At 39.0% G+C, this 16,032-nt stretch overlaps 3 protein-coding genes across 11 annotated transcripts; all 3 read left to right on the top strand.

Annotated features, from left to right (window-relative positions):
• LOC307040877 (protein mono-ADP-ribosyltransferase PARP6-like) lies at positions 1–8,492 on the top strand. 8 transcript variants are annotated; one of them, XM_079684084.1, is made up of 23 exons: positions 1–1,634; positions 1,822–1,889; positions 2,185–2,262; positions 3,581–3,690; positions 3,781–3,841; positions 3,946–4,036; positions 4,122–4,188; positions 4,708–4,857; positions 4,942–5,074; positions 5,223–5,354; positions 5,674–5,769; positions 5,868–5,960; positions 6,069–6,194; positions 6,307–6,372; positions 6,518–6,585; positions 6,693–6,741; positions 6,873–6,985; positions 7,099–7,171; positions 7,280–7,349; positions 7,479–7,558; positions 7,653–7,716; positions 7,806–7,890; positions 8,006–8,492. In XM_079684084.1, exons 2-23 carry the CDS (start codon positions 1,857–1,859, stop codon positions 8,100–8,102), a joined length of 1,935 nt encoding a protein of 644 aa, XP_079540210.1. In that variant the 5' UTR covers positions 1–1,634; positions 1,822–1,856; the 3' UTR covers positions 8,103–8,492. The 8 variants fall into 8 exon arrangements, with proteins under 8 accessions (XP_079540210.1, XP_079540209.1, XP_079540212.1 ...); XM_079684083.1 differs by having other exon boundaries at positions 1–1,735; XM_079684080.1 differs by having other exon boundaries at positions 2–1,634; positions 2,164–2,262; positions 3,596–3,690.
• Positions 8,493–9,773: 1,281 nt separating this feature from the next.
• Positions 9,774–11,115, top strand: rpp25a (ribonuclease P/MRP subunit p25, a). Its single transcript, XM_079684112.1, has one exon. It carries the CDS (start codon positions 10,127–10,129, stop codon positions 10,784–10,786), a length of 660 nt encoding a protein of 219 aa, XP_079540238.1. The 5' UTR covers positions 9,774–10,126; the 3' UTR covers positions 10,787–11,115.
• Positions 11,116–12,093: 978 nt separating this feature from the next.
• On the top strand, positions 12,094–15,816 carry cox5aa (cytochrome c oxidase subunit 5Aa). Of its 2 annotated transcripts, none has more exons than XM_079684115.1 (5): positions 12,094–12,252; positions 13,509–13,625; positions 14,965–15,086; positions 15,198–15,315; positions 15,408–15,816. In XM_079684115.1, the coding sequence occupies exons 1-4, from the start codon at positions 12,180–12,182 to the stop codon at positions 15,309–15,311; spliced, it is 426 nt and encodes a 141-aa protein (XP_079540241.1). In that variant the 5' UTR covers positions 12,094–12,179; the 3' UTR covers positions 15,312–15,315; positions 15,408–15,816. The 2 variants fall into 2 exon arrangements, with proteins under 2 accessions (XP_079540241.1, XP_079540242.1); XM_079684116.1 differs by having other exon boundaries at positions 15,198–15,319.
• Positions 15,817–16,032: the final 216 nt, after the last annotated feature.

Below are 16,032 nucleotides of genomic sequence, written 5' to 3'. Positions count from 1 at the left end.
AATTAAAATGTCTTGTCTGTGTGTGTGTTTAAAATCTGTATGCGTGTCTATATGATTTTTTCCTGTATATGTAAAGAGGTCTAGCTTTCTGGTGTTGTTGGGTGGAAGACCCTAATAACTGGTTTCAAATCCAGCTTGGGACATTAGTTGCTTGTTATACCCCTATTTCCCTCGCTTAATATATATTGTGGCTGTTAATTTAAATGAAACAAAAGAGATATAGAGATATCTTAATCTCAGTAGAATATTTTATTTTATTTAAGGATTAAACATTCCGTATTTATTTCAGTTTATTTATAATGCTCAATCTTGGTTTCTATACAACAGATGCATTACATATTTATAGATGTATACAGCTGGTTGCTGTGGAAATCTGATCCCTACACAATTCACTTTGAAACTTTTGTTAATTTATCTTCTGATGCCTGACAGTTAAGGCCTAACACGATGACATAACATGAGGTGTATCAAATGTGTGGATACAAAACAAAGACAACACAATATAATATTCAAGTGTCTGAGGCGTTGGCAGAGTGTTGGCTCTTCGCAGAAGAAATGCAATCTGCTTGATGTTCTCAATGTTCATGCACAGCTTTTAAAGTGGCAGTATTCTGTAAAGTATACTGTAGGGTTCATGCTATAGTGCCTACCCACTATAAATAAACACAGCCACATAACCATCACCTACTCCAGTCTAAGTGGATTACTCTGGGAAAAGCACTTGTTGAGAGAAGACCTGCACAGATTTATGCAGTCGTAGAAGCGTCTAATCTGTCCAGACTGCAGAGCAGCAGGTGACGGCCAACAAGGGTAACTGCCGATTAAGGTCAGACTGAGGCCCACTGACAGGAATAATACATTCAAAAAACCTCAACCATATCACCATCCTTCAAACGTGCAATCAGGGCCCTTTTTCTTTTCACAATCTTTAAACTGATTCATGAATCAGACTTTTGAAGAGTCTGGAGGAAAGCACAAGGATTATGTTTGTTTTTCTCCTCCTAATAGTCTGAAAAGAGGATAGCAATAGTATTAGGGCTGCAAAATTAATCACATTTATTCAGAAAAAGCAATATGGAGTATCAATATTCAAATCGCAGGAGGCACAATATTGGTTAAAGGCTATAAATATTCAATATGATGTGATAAATAACACTTTTAAATCAATTATTGTGGTCCTGCAGAGATTTCCCGGCCTGCAAATGGTCTTATAAAGACTTTTAAAACATATTTGTTTGGTACAGATCCTTTAAAAAAAGTAAGTCTGTAAAAGTATCTGTAAGTCTTTAAGTATCAGAGCAAAGTCTTGGCTTGACGGAGCTGCAGGTCTTGTCCTCAGCCTCTCCCCTCTCTGGACCAGGTTCAGCTGATCAGGTGGTCGGTATCATCGGCCAATCACGTGACTCTGAAATCTGAGACTGAACGGACTGAACATGTGAGACTTCCTGCTGTCCAAAGGCAGGAGGAGAGCCAAACACTCACAGCAAACACTGCAGAGCACTCAAACAGCAATATTCATTGTTTTTGCCGTTTGATCGTCACACATGGACATGAGAATTTATTTTGTATATCATTACTTTGTTTCTTCGATTGGAATATGTGGACAATCCATGTTTTTTTTTCGGGAATGAAAGGTAAACACTTAACTTGTTTTAGTCTTTTGAATGATTGTATTTTTTTTTTTACAATAGATGCTCAGACAAAGGGAGGTGAATACAAATATTTGTATTCAAAGGTACAAAGCTTCAATTGTGAAAAAAAGTACTGACTGCAATGTGTTCATTTTGGTAAATAGTATCTGAAGTCACATGTGTTTTCCAGCATTAGTCACAGTGGGGGAAGCATACTGTTGATTGATGCTGGAGAAGTGCCAAAGAGCTGAACACATGGTGAGTCTTTAACAACCCTCTACTACTCATATTTATAATATCAAACTGAATCTGTTGAATCTGTTTCAGGGTAGAAAACTATTTGCATTGACACACATACTTTTTTGCATCTGAAATCATCCGCCAATTAATTGCATTTGGCCAGAATTTTGACTTTGGATCGATAGTTTTATCTGCATACATTTTAAAATTGGTGAGAGTCTCAGCAGCATGGCTACAGTTGACTTTTTTTAGGAAGACAGGAGGAAGTAATTGAAGATATTTTGATTGACAGATTTTCCCATTAACCCGACAGGAGACCGAGTGCCAGCAGGAGACAGAGAGCCAGACTGAGGAGGACAGTGACTCGGAAGAAATCCTGTGTGGAGTCCATGTAAGCATTGTATTGAATGTTATTCAAGCACTGACACAATTATAATCTCACACCTAAATTAAGACGACAACCTACAATGGTTGCACAAAAACACAAATGATCATCACTGGAAGTTCGGAGCGAAATCACTACCTTTACATACACTGAACAAAAATATAAACGCAACACTTTTGTTTTTGCTCCCATTTTTGATTTGGTTAGGGTAATGTTGTGAATTGAGTGGCCCATGGTGGTGGTGGGGTTATGGTATGGGCAGGCGTATGTTATGGACGATGAACACAGGCCACTCGATTCACAACATTACCCTAACCCTAACCCTAACCCTAACCCTAACCCTAATCCTAACCCTCACACCAGATACTGACTGGTTTTCGGACCCCCCCAGACCCCCGCAATAAAGCAAAAATGCATGTTTCAGAGTGGCCTTTCATTGTGGCCAGCCTAAGGCACACCTGTGCAATAATCATGCTGTCTAATCAGCATCTTGATATGCCACACCTGTGAGGTGGGATGGATTATCTCGGCAAAGGAGAAGTGCTCACTATCACAGATTTTTTCAGATTTGTGAACAATATTTGAGAGAAATGGTTATTTTGTGTATATAGAAAATGTTTTAGATCTTTGAGTTCATCTCATGAAAAATGGGAGCAAAAACAAAAGTGTTGCGTTTATATTTTTGTTCAGTGTATTATGAAACCTTTCTTGACATGCAAACAAGAGTATAAAGATGTGATCAATCATTCATAACACTGGGATGTAGTTTTAAGCAGATTTAAGGAAAAATCATTTTTGAAGCAACTACAACAGAAAAATAAGTAACAAACAGGTATAAATACTTGATTAAACTACATATGACATCACATACAACATTCCTTATCTTGTGTTATGAAACACTGATGAGCTCTTTATACAGCAGGTTTAAAATATATGGTTTTAACTAAATATTGAAAGGCTTAAACTTAAAAATCTTTACCCTAACTTCCTAACTCAAGGTTACCACTTATTAGACTTCTTCAGGGACTTTCAGCAGTATCTTGTGGCCTTCAACGGCCTATGGAGTTTATAACATAACATATATTAATACAAACTCAAACAGTTCCATTTACTTGATTACATCTAGTAAAGTGCTACAGTAAACCGTTTTTAAGTGTTTATCGTGGGTTAAAAATGATACAAGGAATGAAGAGGTCCATGAAAATAAAGTGTGACCAACATTTAATATCTTCAGGAGGCGTAAATTCCTTTTTCTAAGCCATTATTCTATGTGACTGGTTAATCCCTCTCCCCCCGCGGGTTAGCAAAACACAAAGTGTGTTAATGTTTGTCTCGGCAGGAGAGCTGTGCCACCGAGCTGACTCACCACCCTCAGCTGGATACTGACATAGAGGCAGTCAGGACTTTGTATTCAGACTCTGCAGTCTCCATCAGGTCAGGACCTTTTTCTTATTCATGAACTTTAAGGATCTCGGCTGCTTTCCTACGTTGTCAACTCTCCATCTACTTTTATTCTTCTTTTAGGGAGTATGTGTCAATTGAAGAAGTGGATGTTGACTTAAAGATAAATACCAACGTTTTGGATGTACGTGGATTACAACACACTCAATTCAAGTTCAGTATATTGACATGTTTGTTGTTGTGGCATGTTGGTGTGTTTAATATGCTTGTGCTGTGTGGTGTCCGAAGGAGGAAGTAGCCGAGACCTGGAGGATTAACCCCTCGGATCCCATTGTTATCCGTCTGCACTTCTCTTCGTCTCAGTATCTCGACGGACCTGGTGAGCATCAACAACACTGCTGCAAACTACATTTACTATAAATCAATCAATGTAACACCTGATTAAGTGTTCATTCTCCCAACAGCTCCTTCAGTTGAAGTCTTTCAACCGTCCAACAGAGATCATTTCAGCCTGAGGAAGCAACTACAGAAGTGAGTGTTTGGGCAAATATTGTAAAGGGTTTTAAGTTCCTGTTACGAAAGAGATGAGATCATTTAACTCAGTCATTATGCATTATATTTGAATGGTATAGACAGGGCAAAATAGGTAAACTTCACTTACCTGCACTTGGTGAAAGTAAATATGGTTGTAGTTGCTGCTTAAACTCGTGTTGAGCCTTAAAACAAAACAACTTTTTTTAGGTTAAGGCTACAAAACTACTTGAATACATTTAGAAATACACCATGGTCTGGTTTTGTCAGCAAGTTGGTTAGTTGCGTAATGTAGCAAGCATTATGTGCAACATCGATGTTGTCTTATGGTTGAATTCATGATCTACCATGTATAAAGATGATAAGGGCTTTTAAAATATTCTAGTAGGTGGAGCGAGCCCCTTGTAATCCATATAGGAGGCTGATAAACACACATCAAATAGTCTGGAAACATCCAAAGCCCTCTATGGTAAGCTTTTCCACAATGGCTCAAATCAACTCTTAATTTCTGCTCCCCAGTATTCTCACAGTCTTCTTATCTCAGGAGTGGAAACATCTGACATGTGAGAGCTTTGTAGTCCGACAGAAGAGAGGACACAGCTGGTTCAGGTCAAGTGGAACTATCAAGAAATTCCGTGCAAGAATCAGCATCTGGCTCACAAAAGCAAAGTATGTGACCGTCTGATGAATCCAGCGGTTCTGTTGCTGAGTCGGTCTGATTTGAAGTCAACGTTCACTGTTCCTCACTGTGAGCAGGTCCGGTGAGCTCCAGGAACGTCCTTCGAGAGGGAGGATCATTTCACCAGAGATTAAAATACATCGTGCAAATTCTTACACCATCAATAATCCCCCAGGGGACCTCTTCACCTACACACCCAGTGGAAAGGTGAATTTAAAGCACTCATCTGAGAGATTCTCCTGGGTATTTTATGGTTACGGCCATATTTGAAACATCCTTTCAATGTTTTTGTTACTCCTAGTAAATAAGGGTTCTGTAGGTTTTAACCACAGTGTTTGTGTTTCTTCTCTCACAGAGGGTGCTGGTGTCTGCGGTAAAGTCGTCAGCACAGCTCAGCACCAAACAGCTGATAGAGCTGCTTTTCTCCACCCAGGCCATCAAGCACTGTAAGACCACCCCAACTCTGCAGCATGGCTTCTTGGTGCAGGTAAAGCAAGACCTCAAATACTACTATGTGTTGTCAGAGAGGGAAATTAAAGAGCTTTTTCTGCCAGTGCAGCAATCAATGCTGGGTCAGATCACTTTGAAATGTAATTAGTTACTTAATACTAATTGCAGGGCACATTTTGTAATGGGTAAAATAATCCATTGGTTTGCTGTACAGACAATACAGAAATATTGCACTGAGTTTCTGATAGAAAAAAGTGTGACATCACAATTTTAATTGAAGTTTAAGCTCATATGAGGCAGATAGTAAAAGGAAATGCAATAAAAAGCTATAATGCTGTTTTCCATTGTGTTCACAGGTAATGAGGTATGTGGAGCAGAGACTCCCGACGCTGAATGAATACTGTGTTGTCTGTGATGAGCGACATGTGCTACAGAACGGCCCTTTGTTACAGGTACACTCACACAATAAGCTGAAGATGTAGTGGCCTATCTGCTGATTAAGAAAAAACGGTTGAAACTCAATTGATTTTTACCTTTTGTGTGTTTTTAGCCAGCCGTTTGCACCAGAGAGCTCTGTGTTTTTTCCTTTTATACATTTGGGGTTATGTCTGGAGCTACAGAGGATGTTGCCACTGGTGCAGAGGTAGGTGAAACAAACATACACACATAGGTCGTTTCATAGGTAGTTTTATAGTTAGTTTGGGCTATCATAATGTAAGATTGATGCATTGCAGTAATGGCTGATCTACAGGTGGTTGACCTGCTGGTGGCCATGTGCAGAGCCGCCCTTCAGTCTTCACGCAAGACCATCGTATTTGAACCGTACCCTTCTGTGGTTGATCCCTGCAACCCACAAACCCTGGCCTTTAATCCTAAGGTGTGAGCTAAATGTATCTAATGATATATATATGTTTGATTACTTACTTGATTTATAATTATTGAGTCTGACATTGCTTTTATTCTGAAGGAATAATGTTTTGTCATTGCAGAGAAAGAGCTACGACAGGCTGCAAAAAGCGTTGGATAATGTCTTGTTAATCAGGAGGATGTCACAGGTGACTGAACTTAAAATAAATCCAACACTTATCACCCAATCTTTTAAATTCATATGGGGTTCAAGGCCTCTCAGAATAATCTGAAAGCTGGTGAATGGTTATTTGACAGTTGCATTAATACAAAAGGATATTTTATCCTATCCAGGGTCCATATTCTGAAATAAAGAAGCAGATGGACATGATAGACCCTCTCGCTCATCCCTTACTACAATGGTGAGTGACACAAGCTAAACATACTTTTATTCCGTTTCATTAATGTGAGATGTAGTCAAATCCAAATGTTTCTTATATCCATACCAATGTGTTTTGTTTGACAACAGGATTTTAGCAAGCAACACATCACACATTGTCAAGCTCCCGCTGGACAGGGTAACATAGAGCAGCTCACAGTTAGACAATGACATCTACCCAAAATGACAGTTAGCCAAAAATAACATGGTATATTGTTTTTATAATTTGTGTACATTTTAATTGTAAGCTTTCCTGTTTGTGCACAATAGCAACTTAAGTTCATGCACACGCCCCATCAGTTCATGTTGGTCAGCAGCCCTCCGTCTAAAGAGGCTCGCTTTCAAACAGCCAGGGAACTTTATGGAAGCACCTTTGCTTTTCAGTGAGTAAATACAAAGCTGTGCCACTAATATCAAACCTTCATATCCACTGCACATACATAATGTGATCCCTGCTCCATTCGCTTACTGTAGATGCTATTTTCTCTTCTTGCAGTGGTTCCCACATTGAAAACTGGCACTCTATTTTGAGAAAGGGGCTGATTAATGCCTCTTATACAAAATTACAGGTAGAGTATCAACATATAAATCCTTATTCGATTATCTTTTGAGAGTAAAGAGTTAAATCTATAAAACCACAAGGATTTGAACTTAAGTCACATTGTTTCTTATTCAAGCTTCATGGAGCTGCATATGGGAAAGGCATCTATCTGAGTCCTATCTCGAGCATATCATTTGGGTATTCTGGTATGAATGCACACTTTCGTACTGTTTTTAAATAATACTTTGCAAACCAAATTACATTTTGTACAAAAATGACCATCATCTTTTGATTTGAGCATGTTTCTTTAAAACTGACCCTTCTTCTTTGTACAGAGATGGGTAAAGGGCGACACCAAATGGACACCAAAGAAGAACTCATAAAGAAATGCAACCAAATAAACAGAATCAATCAGGTACAGTCATGTTTGTCCAAAAGGTGACCGGTTGCATGGATATCTTCTTATTTGTTTGTATTTACTGTATTTATTTTGTCTTTCCTTGTATTAGGAACCACTGGGTCAAGGCAGGTTTCTGCAAAGCAGGAATCTAAACTGCATTGCTCTCTGTGAAGGTACATTTCAGATCATAACCTTGATTTGATTATTGTGGGAATTATTTTGGGACAGTTGTTTTGTAAATGTTGTCTGCATGTCTTGCCAGTCATAACTTCCAAGGACCTTCAAAAACATGGGAACATTTGGGTTTGTCCGATCCCCGACCATGTGTGCACACGCTTCCTCTTTGTGTGAGTCTTGCAGTAGAAACAGAAATACCTTCACATCCTATCGGCCTCCCAGAGTTAACATTCATTTCAAATGATATTGCAGGTTTGCACAACATTCTGCTTTTGTCTGTTTCAGATATGAGAACGGTCAGGTGGGAGATGTTCGCGTCGACACCGAGGAGGACAAGACCCACAGGGACATTTTACAAGTAATTGCTTCAAAGCTGTGCTGAGAAAACAAATGCTTTATCATAAGAGTGCAGACTTCATATTTATTTATTTTTCACACTGACTGAAATAATTTTTGCTTTCTTTGATTTGTCTGCTTTTATTTAAATAAAAAACGCTAACTCAAAGTAAAGAAAAAAATACCACAAAGGTGAAGAGCTCTCTTTTATTTACTGCAATAATACGAGATGCAATGGGTGTGTTGTTTCAGGCACCTGTAAAGATTTGTTTGCCTTACATCTAATTTTGTCTTATCTGAAACACGCAAATAGTCTTGTGTAAATATGTACTATAAATATGTAAAGATATGTCATAAATATGTGTTATATACGTTTGTACTGTAAACACATATTTTGTACCTTTTTATAACCACACATTTTTCAATTAAACATAATTTTCTTCTTTCAAATTATCAAATGTTTTCATTTTAATGTAATGTTTGAAGAGCCACAAAAACAGATATGTGTAATATCTGTTTTGTACCACAAGATGGAAGTGTTACAATAACAGCTGCTGAGGGCTTTACTTCACAAAGCAAACAAAATCTCATAATGTCATGTTATAGCAGCTCTTAATGTCTTTAAGTAGAGACTGCTACACTTTTTTAAATTAGAATAGTTTAAATTAGATCTTATTGTGAGAACATTAAAACATGAGCCTGTGTAGTATTCTACCTCAGGGAAAAGAACACTGCATAACTACATAACACGACAGATGTGTCACAGGATTCACACACACGACAGAAAGTCTCAAACTAAAAAAAAGGATTTGGGATTTTTGTGGCACATGCAGTGACTAAACCACAGACATTATCAGAGTGGTTTTTTACCACTATAATTGTCATAATGAGAAATCACTGATGGACAGTTAACATGCATTAAATTGACATTCATGGCCAGTGGGTTACTCTCATGGAACCAATAGTATTTTGTTCTGGGATATATCAACACCACCGGGAACCACATCTTTGTGCTCACTGTGAGAGTCAGTGAATATTATGGGGTGCATACCATCCTGTGAGGCAGAATGCACCATTATAACAGTGTACTGGTTCCACATGAGCCCCACAGCTGCCTCCCTGGGCTCTGCTCCTGCAGAGAAAGCCTCTTGGAAAATTCATCTGTTTGCATCTGGATACAGATCTTTTCTTTCAAGTTCTGGTTTTGTGCAAATTTGGCAAACAAATAAATGGGCACGCTGCGAGGTACAATTGTCCTCATGAATGTCAGGAGGTAGCACACACTTTCTGGGTCAGGCCAGCAGGCGATGGAGGAGAACTGAAGTCGCTGTAATAGCCCAAAGGAAGAGATTTCTGAAGGACCATATGGCTCTGATGATAGTGCAAAGGGAACGCTGCCTTGAAAACCATGATATGTTGCCATAGTTGTTATTTTATTTCTCAATATCTTTACCAAAGTGAGACTGGTGCAATATCGGTAAAAAGCCACATTAAAAACATTGACAATCGAAACCAAATCAGTTGAAACAGAGGATTGTTTCAACTGCACGCCTTGTTTAATCTAATTAACTCATGTTTATTCATCCATGTAATTCAAGAATCCACATGGACAAATAAAGGGTTCAACAAAAGCTTCTTTCAAATACCAACAATTACATTGTGACAGACACTATTAAATGATGTGTGTGCCTTTAAGAGCCCTATGTCCCACTCTACATGTCTCTCTCTGAGCCTCATATGTTTGTTGGCATCAGCTGTCCTCAGTGCTGAAAAGAGCAAGGACATATTTTCCTTCACTTCAATGGGATTAGAGGAAGAAATACCCTCTTCACACTGCTGGCTGTCTTCGCAGTGCTCAGAAGACAAAGAGGAGGAGATGCTGTATGGACAGAGGACAGAAAGAAGAACAGGAGAAGACTGAAGTTTGGATTACAAGGCTGACCAGTTTAACATTTCTGATGCAAAATGGACAGAAAACATGTTTCTGACCTTAGGGGAGGTATGCAGCTAATCTGAGGCTGCAGGCTCAGAAACAGCATTCTGATCTGTTATTTAACTGCTTTTTAAACCATGAGTGAACCCAGAGGTCAGATGCAGAGTTCAAACGCTGCAAGCAGCTCCTTAATGGAACAACAGTCTGCTTCACCCGACCCTGATGTCCCACCTTCATCTTCGTCTTCAAAGCTTGGCCAGAGCAACTTCAGGAGAGTCAGCCGCACAGAGGACAGCAGTCCATATCCAATCCCTGGCCTAGCAGCTGACATCCTGCACATGCGAGTGAAAGAAGGAAGCAAGATCCGTAATTTACTGCGGTTTGCAACAGCTCGCATGGAAGGGGAAGGGGAAGGGAAAGACAGCAATGGGACATCGCTGAGACAGGTGGTCTTCACTGGCTCAGGAAGAGGAGTCACCAAGACCATCACTTGTGTGGAGATTCTGAAACGAAAAGTTGGAGAACTCCACCAGGTGTCAAAGCTCTACTACAAGACGGTGAATGAGGTCTGGGAGAGTCCCCAGCAGGGAGCCCCAGGTATAACCATGCAGAGGACTGTCCCTGCCATCTGTATCCTGCTCTCTAAAGACCCTCTGGATCCCCAGGAGCCTGGATACCAACCCCCCCAAACCAAGAGTGTCCCCACAGAGGATGCAGAGAGACGCATAGGTCTGATCAGGCCGGCTCACAGTCCCTCCTCACAGCACACAGCCAAGAGAGTCTGTCTGGGTGACTGAGTGTAGGTCCCTCGTGAACGTCTGTCAAGTCCAACTTATACAGAGGAGCAACGGAAAGCATCCTAACTGGAAACATGCAAAGAGGAAAAGTACATCCATCCACTGAGCATCAGTGATATTGGTATGACAGTGTGCCGGCAAGTGGCCTAAAAGCCTGTTCACCTGATACAAAAATATTCTCTGAGGAGCCACCGGACTACAGAGCAGCTTCTTTTCTCAGGCTGTATGGCTCTCAATCATAAAAACATTTCTGTGTTTTTCTTATGTAGTATAACAGGAATACAAATGGATTACCTTGTATGGTACCGTACATTGACAATAAATAAAGATTTACCAAATGGACAAACTGTATTTTGTACTTTTACATTGTTCTTTAAACCTGAATGTTTAACTACAGCCTGTGGACTATCTTTGCCTATAATATGAAATAATCATATTATATTATAATACTATAATATTTCTCATCCAGAGGATCAACATTAAGGACATTCTCCTCATCATAATCTACAATATTGCATCAGCATGCAGCTTCACTGAACATGAAAGAAGTGATGGTACTCTGAATGATATGTAGAAATCAGAATCAGAATACCTTTATTAGTCCCACAGAGAGGAAATGTACTTTGTTACAGCAGAAAAAGAGCCAAAGACAGCTTAATGTTACGTAGAAGCATGCATAAAAAAGTATTAAAGTAAAAAAAATAACAAAGTTAGAATATAATAAAGAAATGGGTTTGCATGTTAAAATGCGTTTTGAATTTTAGCATTGTATGTGTTCACATGATGATAAGCAGCAATATAAATAGTTACTGGTTATATATAGTATATCAGAGATCCTCTTATGCAAAAGGTAAAATACAAACATTGTTGTTTGCGTCAAAATTCTCTATTCTGGTTTTTACTTTTGTGAAATTATGCATATTTTCATGGATCAACCACAATATTTAGCTTGAGGATTAACTTTCATAATGATGATGTTCCTTCCCAGGGATGTCCCCTTTATATGATGTTATGGAGTGTGTATATCTTGTTTTGTTTGATAAAAATCCTGTCATGGAAAAACACTTCATAGTAGAGAATATGACCTAGAGGTTTCACTTATTTAAATATGGAAACTTAACATACCAGCTGAATTGTATGTTTAAGGGCTTGACACTTATTTCAAATATTTTAATTAGAATAAAACTGAAAAATCATGTAAAGGCTGTGTACTTTAAAACATATTTTAGGGTCAATGTCATGGTCAAAGTAGGTCAACAAAAAGGACAATATATCATGTATGAGCTCTGCAGTCTGCACATGCGCAGAAGGGGGGCAGCGTACGTGCCGAGCTAAAGCCATTAGCTTCCTCCTTCAGACTCTCCCCGGTGTGTGTAGCTGGCTGTCCCGCATCATGTTCAGAGCCGCCGTCCGTCTCTCGGTCTCCGGTGTCCGGAGTATCACCCGTACACAGCCGGGATGTCAAGGTATGTGCTCATTATTAAATATAATTTTGTAACTCTTACAATTATCCAGGCTGAGCCGGAAATCATGTGTGTCCTCACGCCTGAAATCGCTAGCTGTAGCTAACCGGTGCATCTACCAAAAAACACACCGAGATGTCAAATCTGACCATGTTTTACTTAGGTTAATTAATCTTTCGTTCAATACTAGCAGTACCCAAGCACTCTGAGTTAAAGCTGCTGTGAAAATGTCCCATTGTTGGGCTTGGTGGTGTCTGTGTCCTTGCTTTGACCCAGTCGGTGAGGCTAAGCCCGGGCCTGTGGTTCTTCTGCTGATGCTAGCTAACTTGCTAACTTCTTGTTAAGCCTTCTATTCACCACAGCGTTATTGATATAAATGTACGATGAGTGCAGAGGTGTGAGAAGTACTCAGATCTTGTGCTTGAGTAAAAGTAAAAATATCAGAATGTAGGAATACTCTATTACAAGTAAAAGTCCTGCAATCAATATGTTACTCAAGTAAAAGTACTAAAGTATTAGCATCAAAATATACTTAAAGTACCAAAAGTAGAAGTACTAATTATGCAGATTGGCCCATTTCTGCACAATATAGATAACATGTTTTTATTATAATTATTGGTGCATTAGAGTGTGATCAAATCTGTTAAAGGTAGAGCTCATTTTAATTGCTTTGTATACTGCAGGGTAGCTCGTGTAGTTGTGGATTGAAGTAAAAGTCCCTCAAAAATTGTACTGCTCTGATTTCTACACCTGAAGTGTATTTACAAAAACAATAGCGGAAACATAAATGTCCTGTCTGTGTGTCAGACTGCATTCCTGCTGGCAGGTGTGGCGGCCAGGTCATATAAGGACGCTGGAAGAGAGCCAGCTGCATCACATTGCTCTAAAAAAATCTTCCTTATTCCACTTCACTCAGTGTAGATGCATGCTCTTGAGTGTATTTGCCCTTCTACGCTACCTTACACAAGCTGTCATTGTGAATGCTTTAAAAGGAGATCACTATTTCCATGTTTTTTCACATTATGTGTATCATTTTGGTTTGTCATATATGGCATGTTGGACACACACACACACATTGCACATCAGAGTTTTTCGAATGGAGGGATGTTTGAGAAGTATTCACTTATTAAGGTAATCAATGACAGAGGGTGTTGTATGCTGGACAAATTGCAAAGCCTCGCGAAGCAAATGTGTGACATGAGCTTATATAAATAAACTTGACCTAACTTGATATGTTAAAAACTGTTTACATCACACAGCTCTTTTGGCCTCGAGGGGTTACTCGCATGGGAAGCAGGAGACGGACGAGGAGTTTGATGCCCGCTGGGTCACCTATTTCAACAAGTCAGACATTGATGCATGGGAGCTGAGAAAAGGTAGGTTTGATAGTTTGAAAATAAATCTGTGAGGATGACTGCCTAAGGAAGATATTACAAGAGAAATGCCTTACTTTGATAAAACCGCTCCTATTCAACACTAGAGCCCGCTATCATTGAAAGGTTTTTAATATGAGTGCAAACTTATTTAAAAAAGAAACCAAAACAATATATTTCCATTACCCCGTTTGTGAGGAATGTACACATGTTGTTATACTAAACACTTTTTTATTTGAACGAAACAATTCCTAACTTGTCAAATTAGCTTTCAATGTGAGCTGTCAGTATTTCGCAGTTTCCAAGTACATCAGGCTACAGACACCTGTTTGTTGGTACCAAAACCTGTTGAGATGTGAAACCTGGCCAAAGTCAAAGCAATGCTTCCCCTACCATTCTGATTGGTTATGGCCATATCCCTGTCAGAACATGTGAATGCAGCACACACTTCTTAATAATGATTTTGTAATGTGAACTCTACAACTACTATTGTGGCAACAGAATATAAAATTATGACACTCTGTCTCTGAGTGTTTTTAACAGCCGGGCAGGTTTTATAAGATGATGAGCCTGCAGACCCATTAACCCTGCACTTCCTGCATCGTATTTCATCCTCCTGGTGGTACCTGGGGTGTCACAAATTATTTCAATGCAGGGCTATTTTTGGTCTTAAGAGAAAACACACAAGGGAATAGATGTTTTGGAAAGTGAAATGGGGAACGGCTCATTGATCAGGCTAGAAACATGTGGAAATGCCTCTGTGGTCTCCGAATGGTTGAACGTATACAGGAAGTAGTGTTAGAAACGTGATTGGTTTGCAGTTTCACTTTGAAAACATTCATAGGCTAATCTTGTACATTCAAGAGTATTTTGAAGTTGATCTATTTATATAATATGTTAATTTAGTACTCAGTAATTTCCCTGTCTGTGGCTCGGACCACTCATGTACACCTTTTTTTTTTATGCAGATAACTAATGTAGAGTTTCATTGTTAAAACCAGTCAAGTAATTTTCTACAACTGCGGGCACTGTCGGTTTTTAAGCAACTCATTATTGAGTTAACATTGCAATATTTGTTTTCATTGTTATAAAGAAATATGTGGGACAGTAACTGTGTGCCTAACTTACAGATAAATACGATACAAGTGATGAAACGTTTACTACAGATAAAAATACTTTTTGGTAGAATCCATTTATTTTTGGTTTTGTTCTTTTTAACAGGATTTCCTCAAATATGCAAAATATGGAGTATGGCTGGCCTCAGGAAAGAACTTCAGCGTATAGTAAAAGTGTTAATTTCCTCACTGTTCTCCAATTTACCAGTTTTAATTCCTTGTTTCAGGGATGAACACACTGATTGGTTATGATCTGGTACCCGAGCCAAAGATAGTGGAGGCAGCTCTGAAAGCCTGTCGGAGGCTAAACGACTTGGCAAGCGCTATCCGAATTTTGGAAGCTGTGAAGGTGAGAGATAAAGGGCACCTTCTGTGTTTAATTCAGGGAATATTGCCAACCAGCATCTTTGCAGCTGGAGGACTTGAGTTAATGAATAATGACCGTTTGACATTTCCTCAGGATAAAGCCGGTCCTCATAAAGATATCTACCCGTATCTGATCCAAGAGCTGAAGCCAACATTAGAGGAGCTTGGCATCTCTACACCTGAGGAGCTTGGCATTGACAAAGTGTAGATGAGTAGGTATTCAAATTCTCTATTAAGTCATGTTTTTCCCCTACCCATTTTGTCATACAAGTGCAATCTAACATAAATGTTTGTTTTATTTCAGATCTAATGACGGTGATTATCCCCAGGACACAGAACCCCTGACCCAAACTGTTTGCCCTACATGATACCTGTGATATTTAATTGGGCCTTTTATTAAGTTCTTTTCCTTGTAATATATTCATGAATCTAATAATAAATTACAGTGAGGGTTAGTGAATACTTTGGGATATTTTAAACAGTTTGAGTACTTGAACCATTACACTCTATTCATTACAAGTTGCTTTAATGTGGAGCAGAGCGTCACTTCTCTGGTGGAGTGTGTCTGGACATCGTGTGACAGTCACAGTTTGCCACCAGGGAGCAGTGTTTTCACATGAATGTCAAAGTCATTCTACTGTATCAATCTGCATTGCATCTGTTTTCATTTCAGGGAAGATTTAATTGCTTGTAAAATAAAGGTGTTAACATTTCAGATGCTCTTTTTATTTTATTATTCACACAACTGAAATATCACACTAAGGGAGCCTAAATATGACATCTAAAAATGATTTTGAAGTTTTTATTTTAATTTTATTGAAGATCAGGCAATTCTAACACTCAATGGACCCTGATAGATTATATGTGTATTGGCGAGTTGTGTTTATATTTGAGATGAAAGGTACCTTTTGTATATGGTTAAGCAAAAC

Source organism: Notothenia rossii, assembly GCF_949606895.1.
Source record: "Notothenia rossii genome assembly, chromosome: 5".
Taxonomy (NCBI): Eukaryota; Metazoa; Chordata; class Actinopteri; order Perciformes; family Nototheniidae; genus Notothenia; species Notothenia rossii.
The sequence above is the reverse complement of the archived record's forward strand: the minus strand, read 5'-3'. Positions and strand labels throughout refer to the sequence as shown.

Excerpts from the sequence above, each read along its gene's own strand:
- cox5aa (XM_079684115.1), top strand. The coding sequence starts at position 12,180 with ATGTTCAGAGCCGCCGTCCGTCTCTCGGTCTCCGGTGTCCGGAGTATC. Across the intron at positions 12,253-13,508 it reads TACACAGCCGGGATGTCAAG|CTCTTTTGGCCTCGAGGGGT; the intron begins GTATGTGCTCAT and ends TACATCACACAG. Across the intron at positions 15,087-15,197 it reads GAATTTTGGAAGCTGTGAAG|GATAAAGCCGGTCCTCATAA; the intron begins GTGAGAGATAAA and ends ACATTTCCTCAG.
- rpp25a (XM_079684112.1), top strand. The coding sequence starts at position 10,127 with ATGAGTGAACCCAGAGGTCAGATGCAGAGTTCAAACGCTGCAAGCAGC.
- LOC307040877 (XM_079684080.1), top strand. The coding sequence starts at position 1,857 with ATGCTGGAGAAGTGCCAAAGAGCTGAACACATG. Across the intron at positions 4,037-4,121 it reads TCAGTATCTCGACGGACCTG|CTCCTTCAGTTGAAGTCTTT; the intron begins GTGAGCATCAAC and ends TTCTCCCAACAG. Across the intron at positions 5,961-6,068 it reads ATGTTGCCACTGGTGCAGAG|GTGGTTGACCTGCTGGTGGC; the intron begins GTAGGTGAAACA and ends GCTGATCTACAG.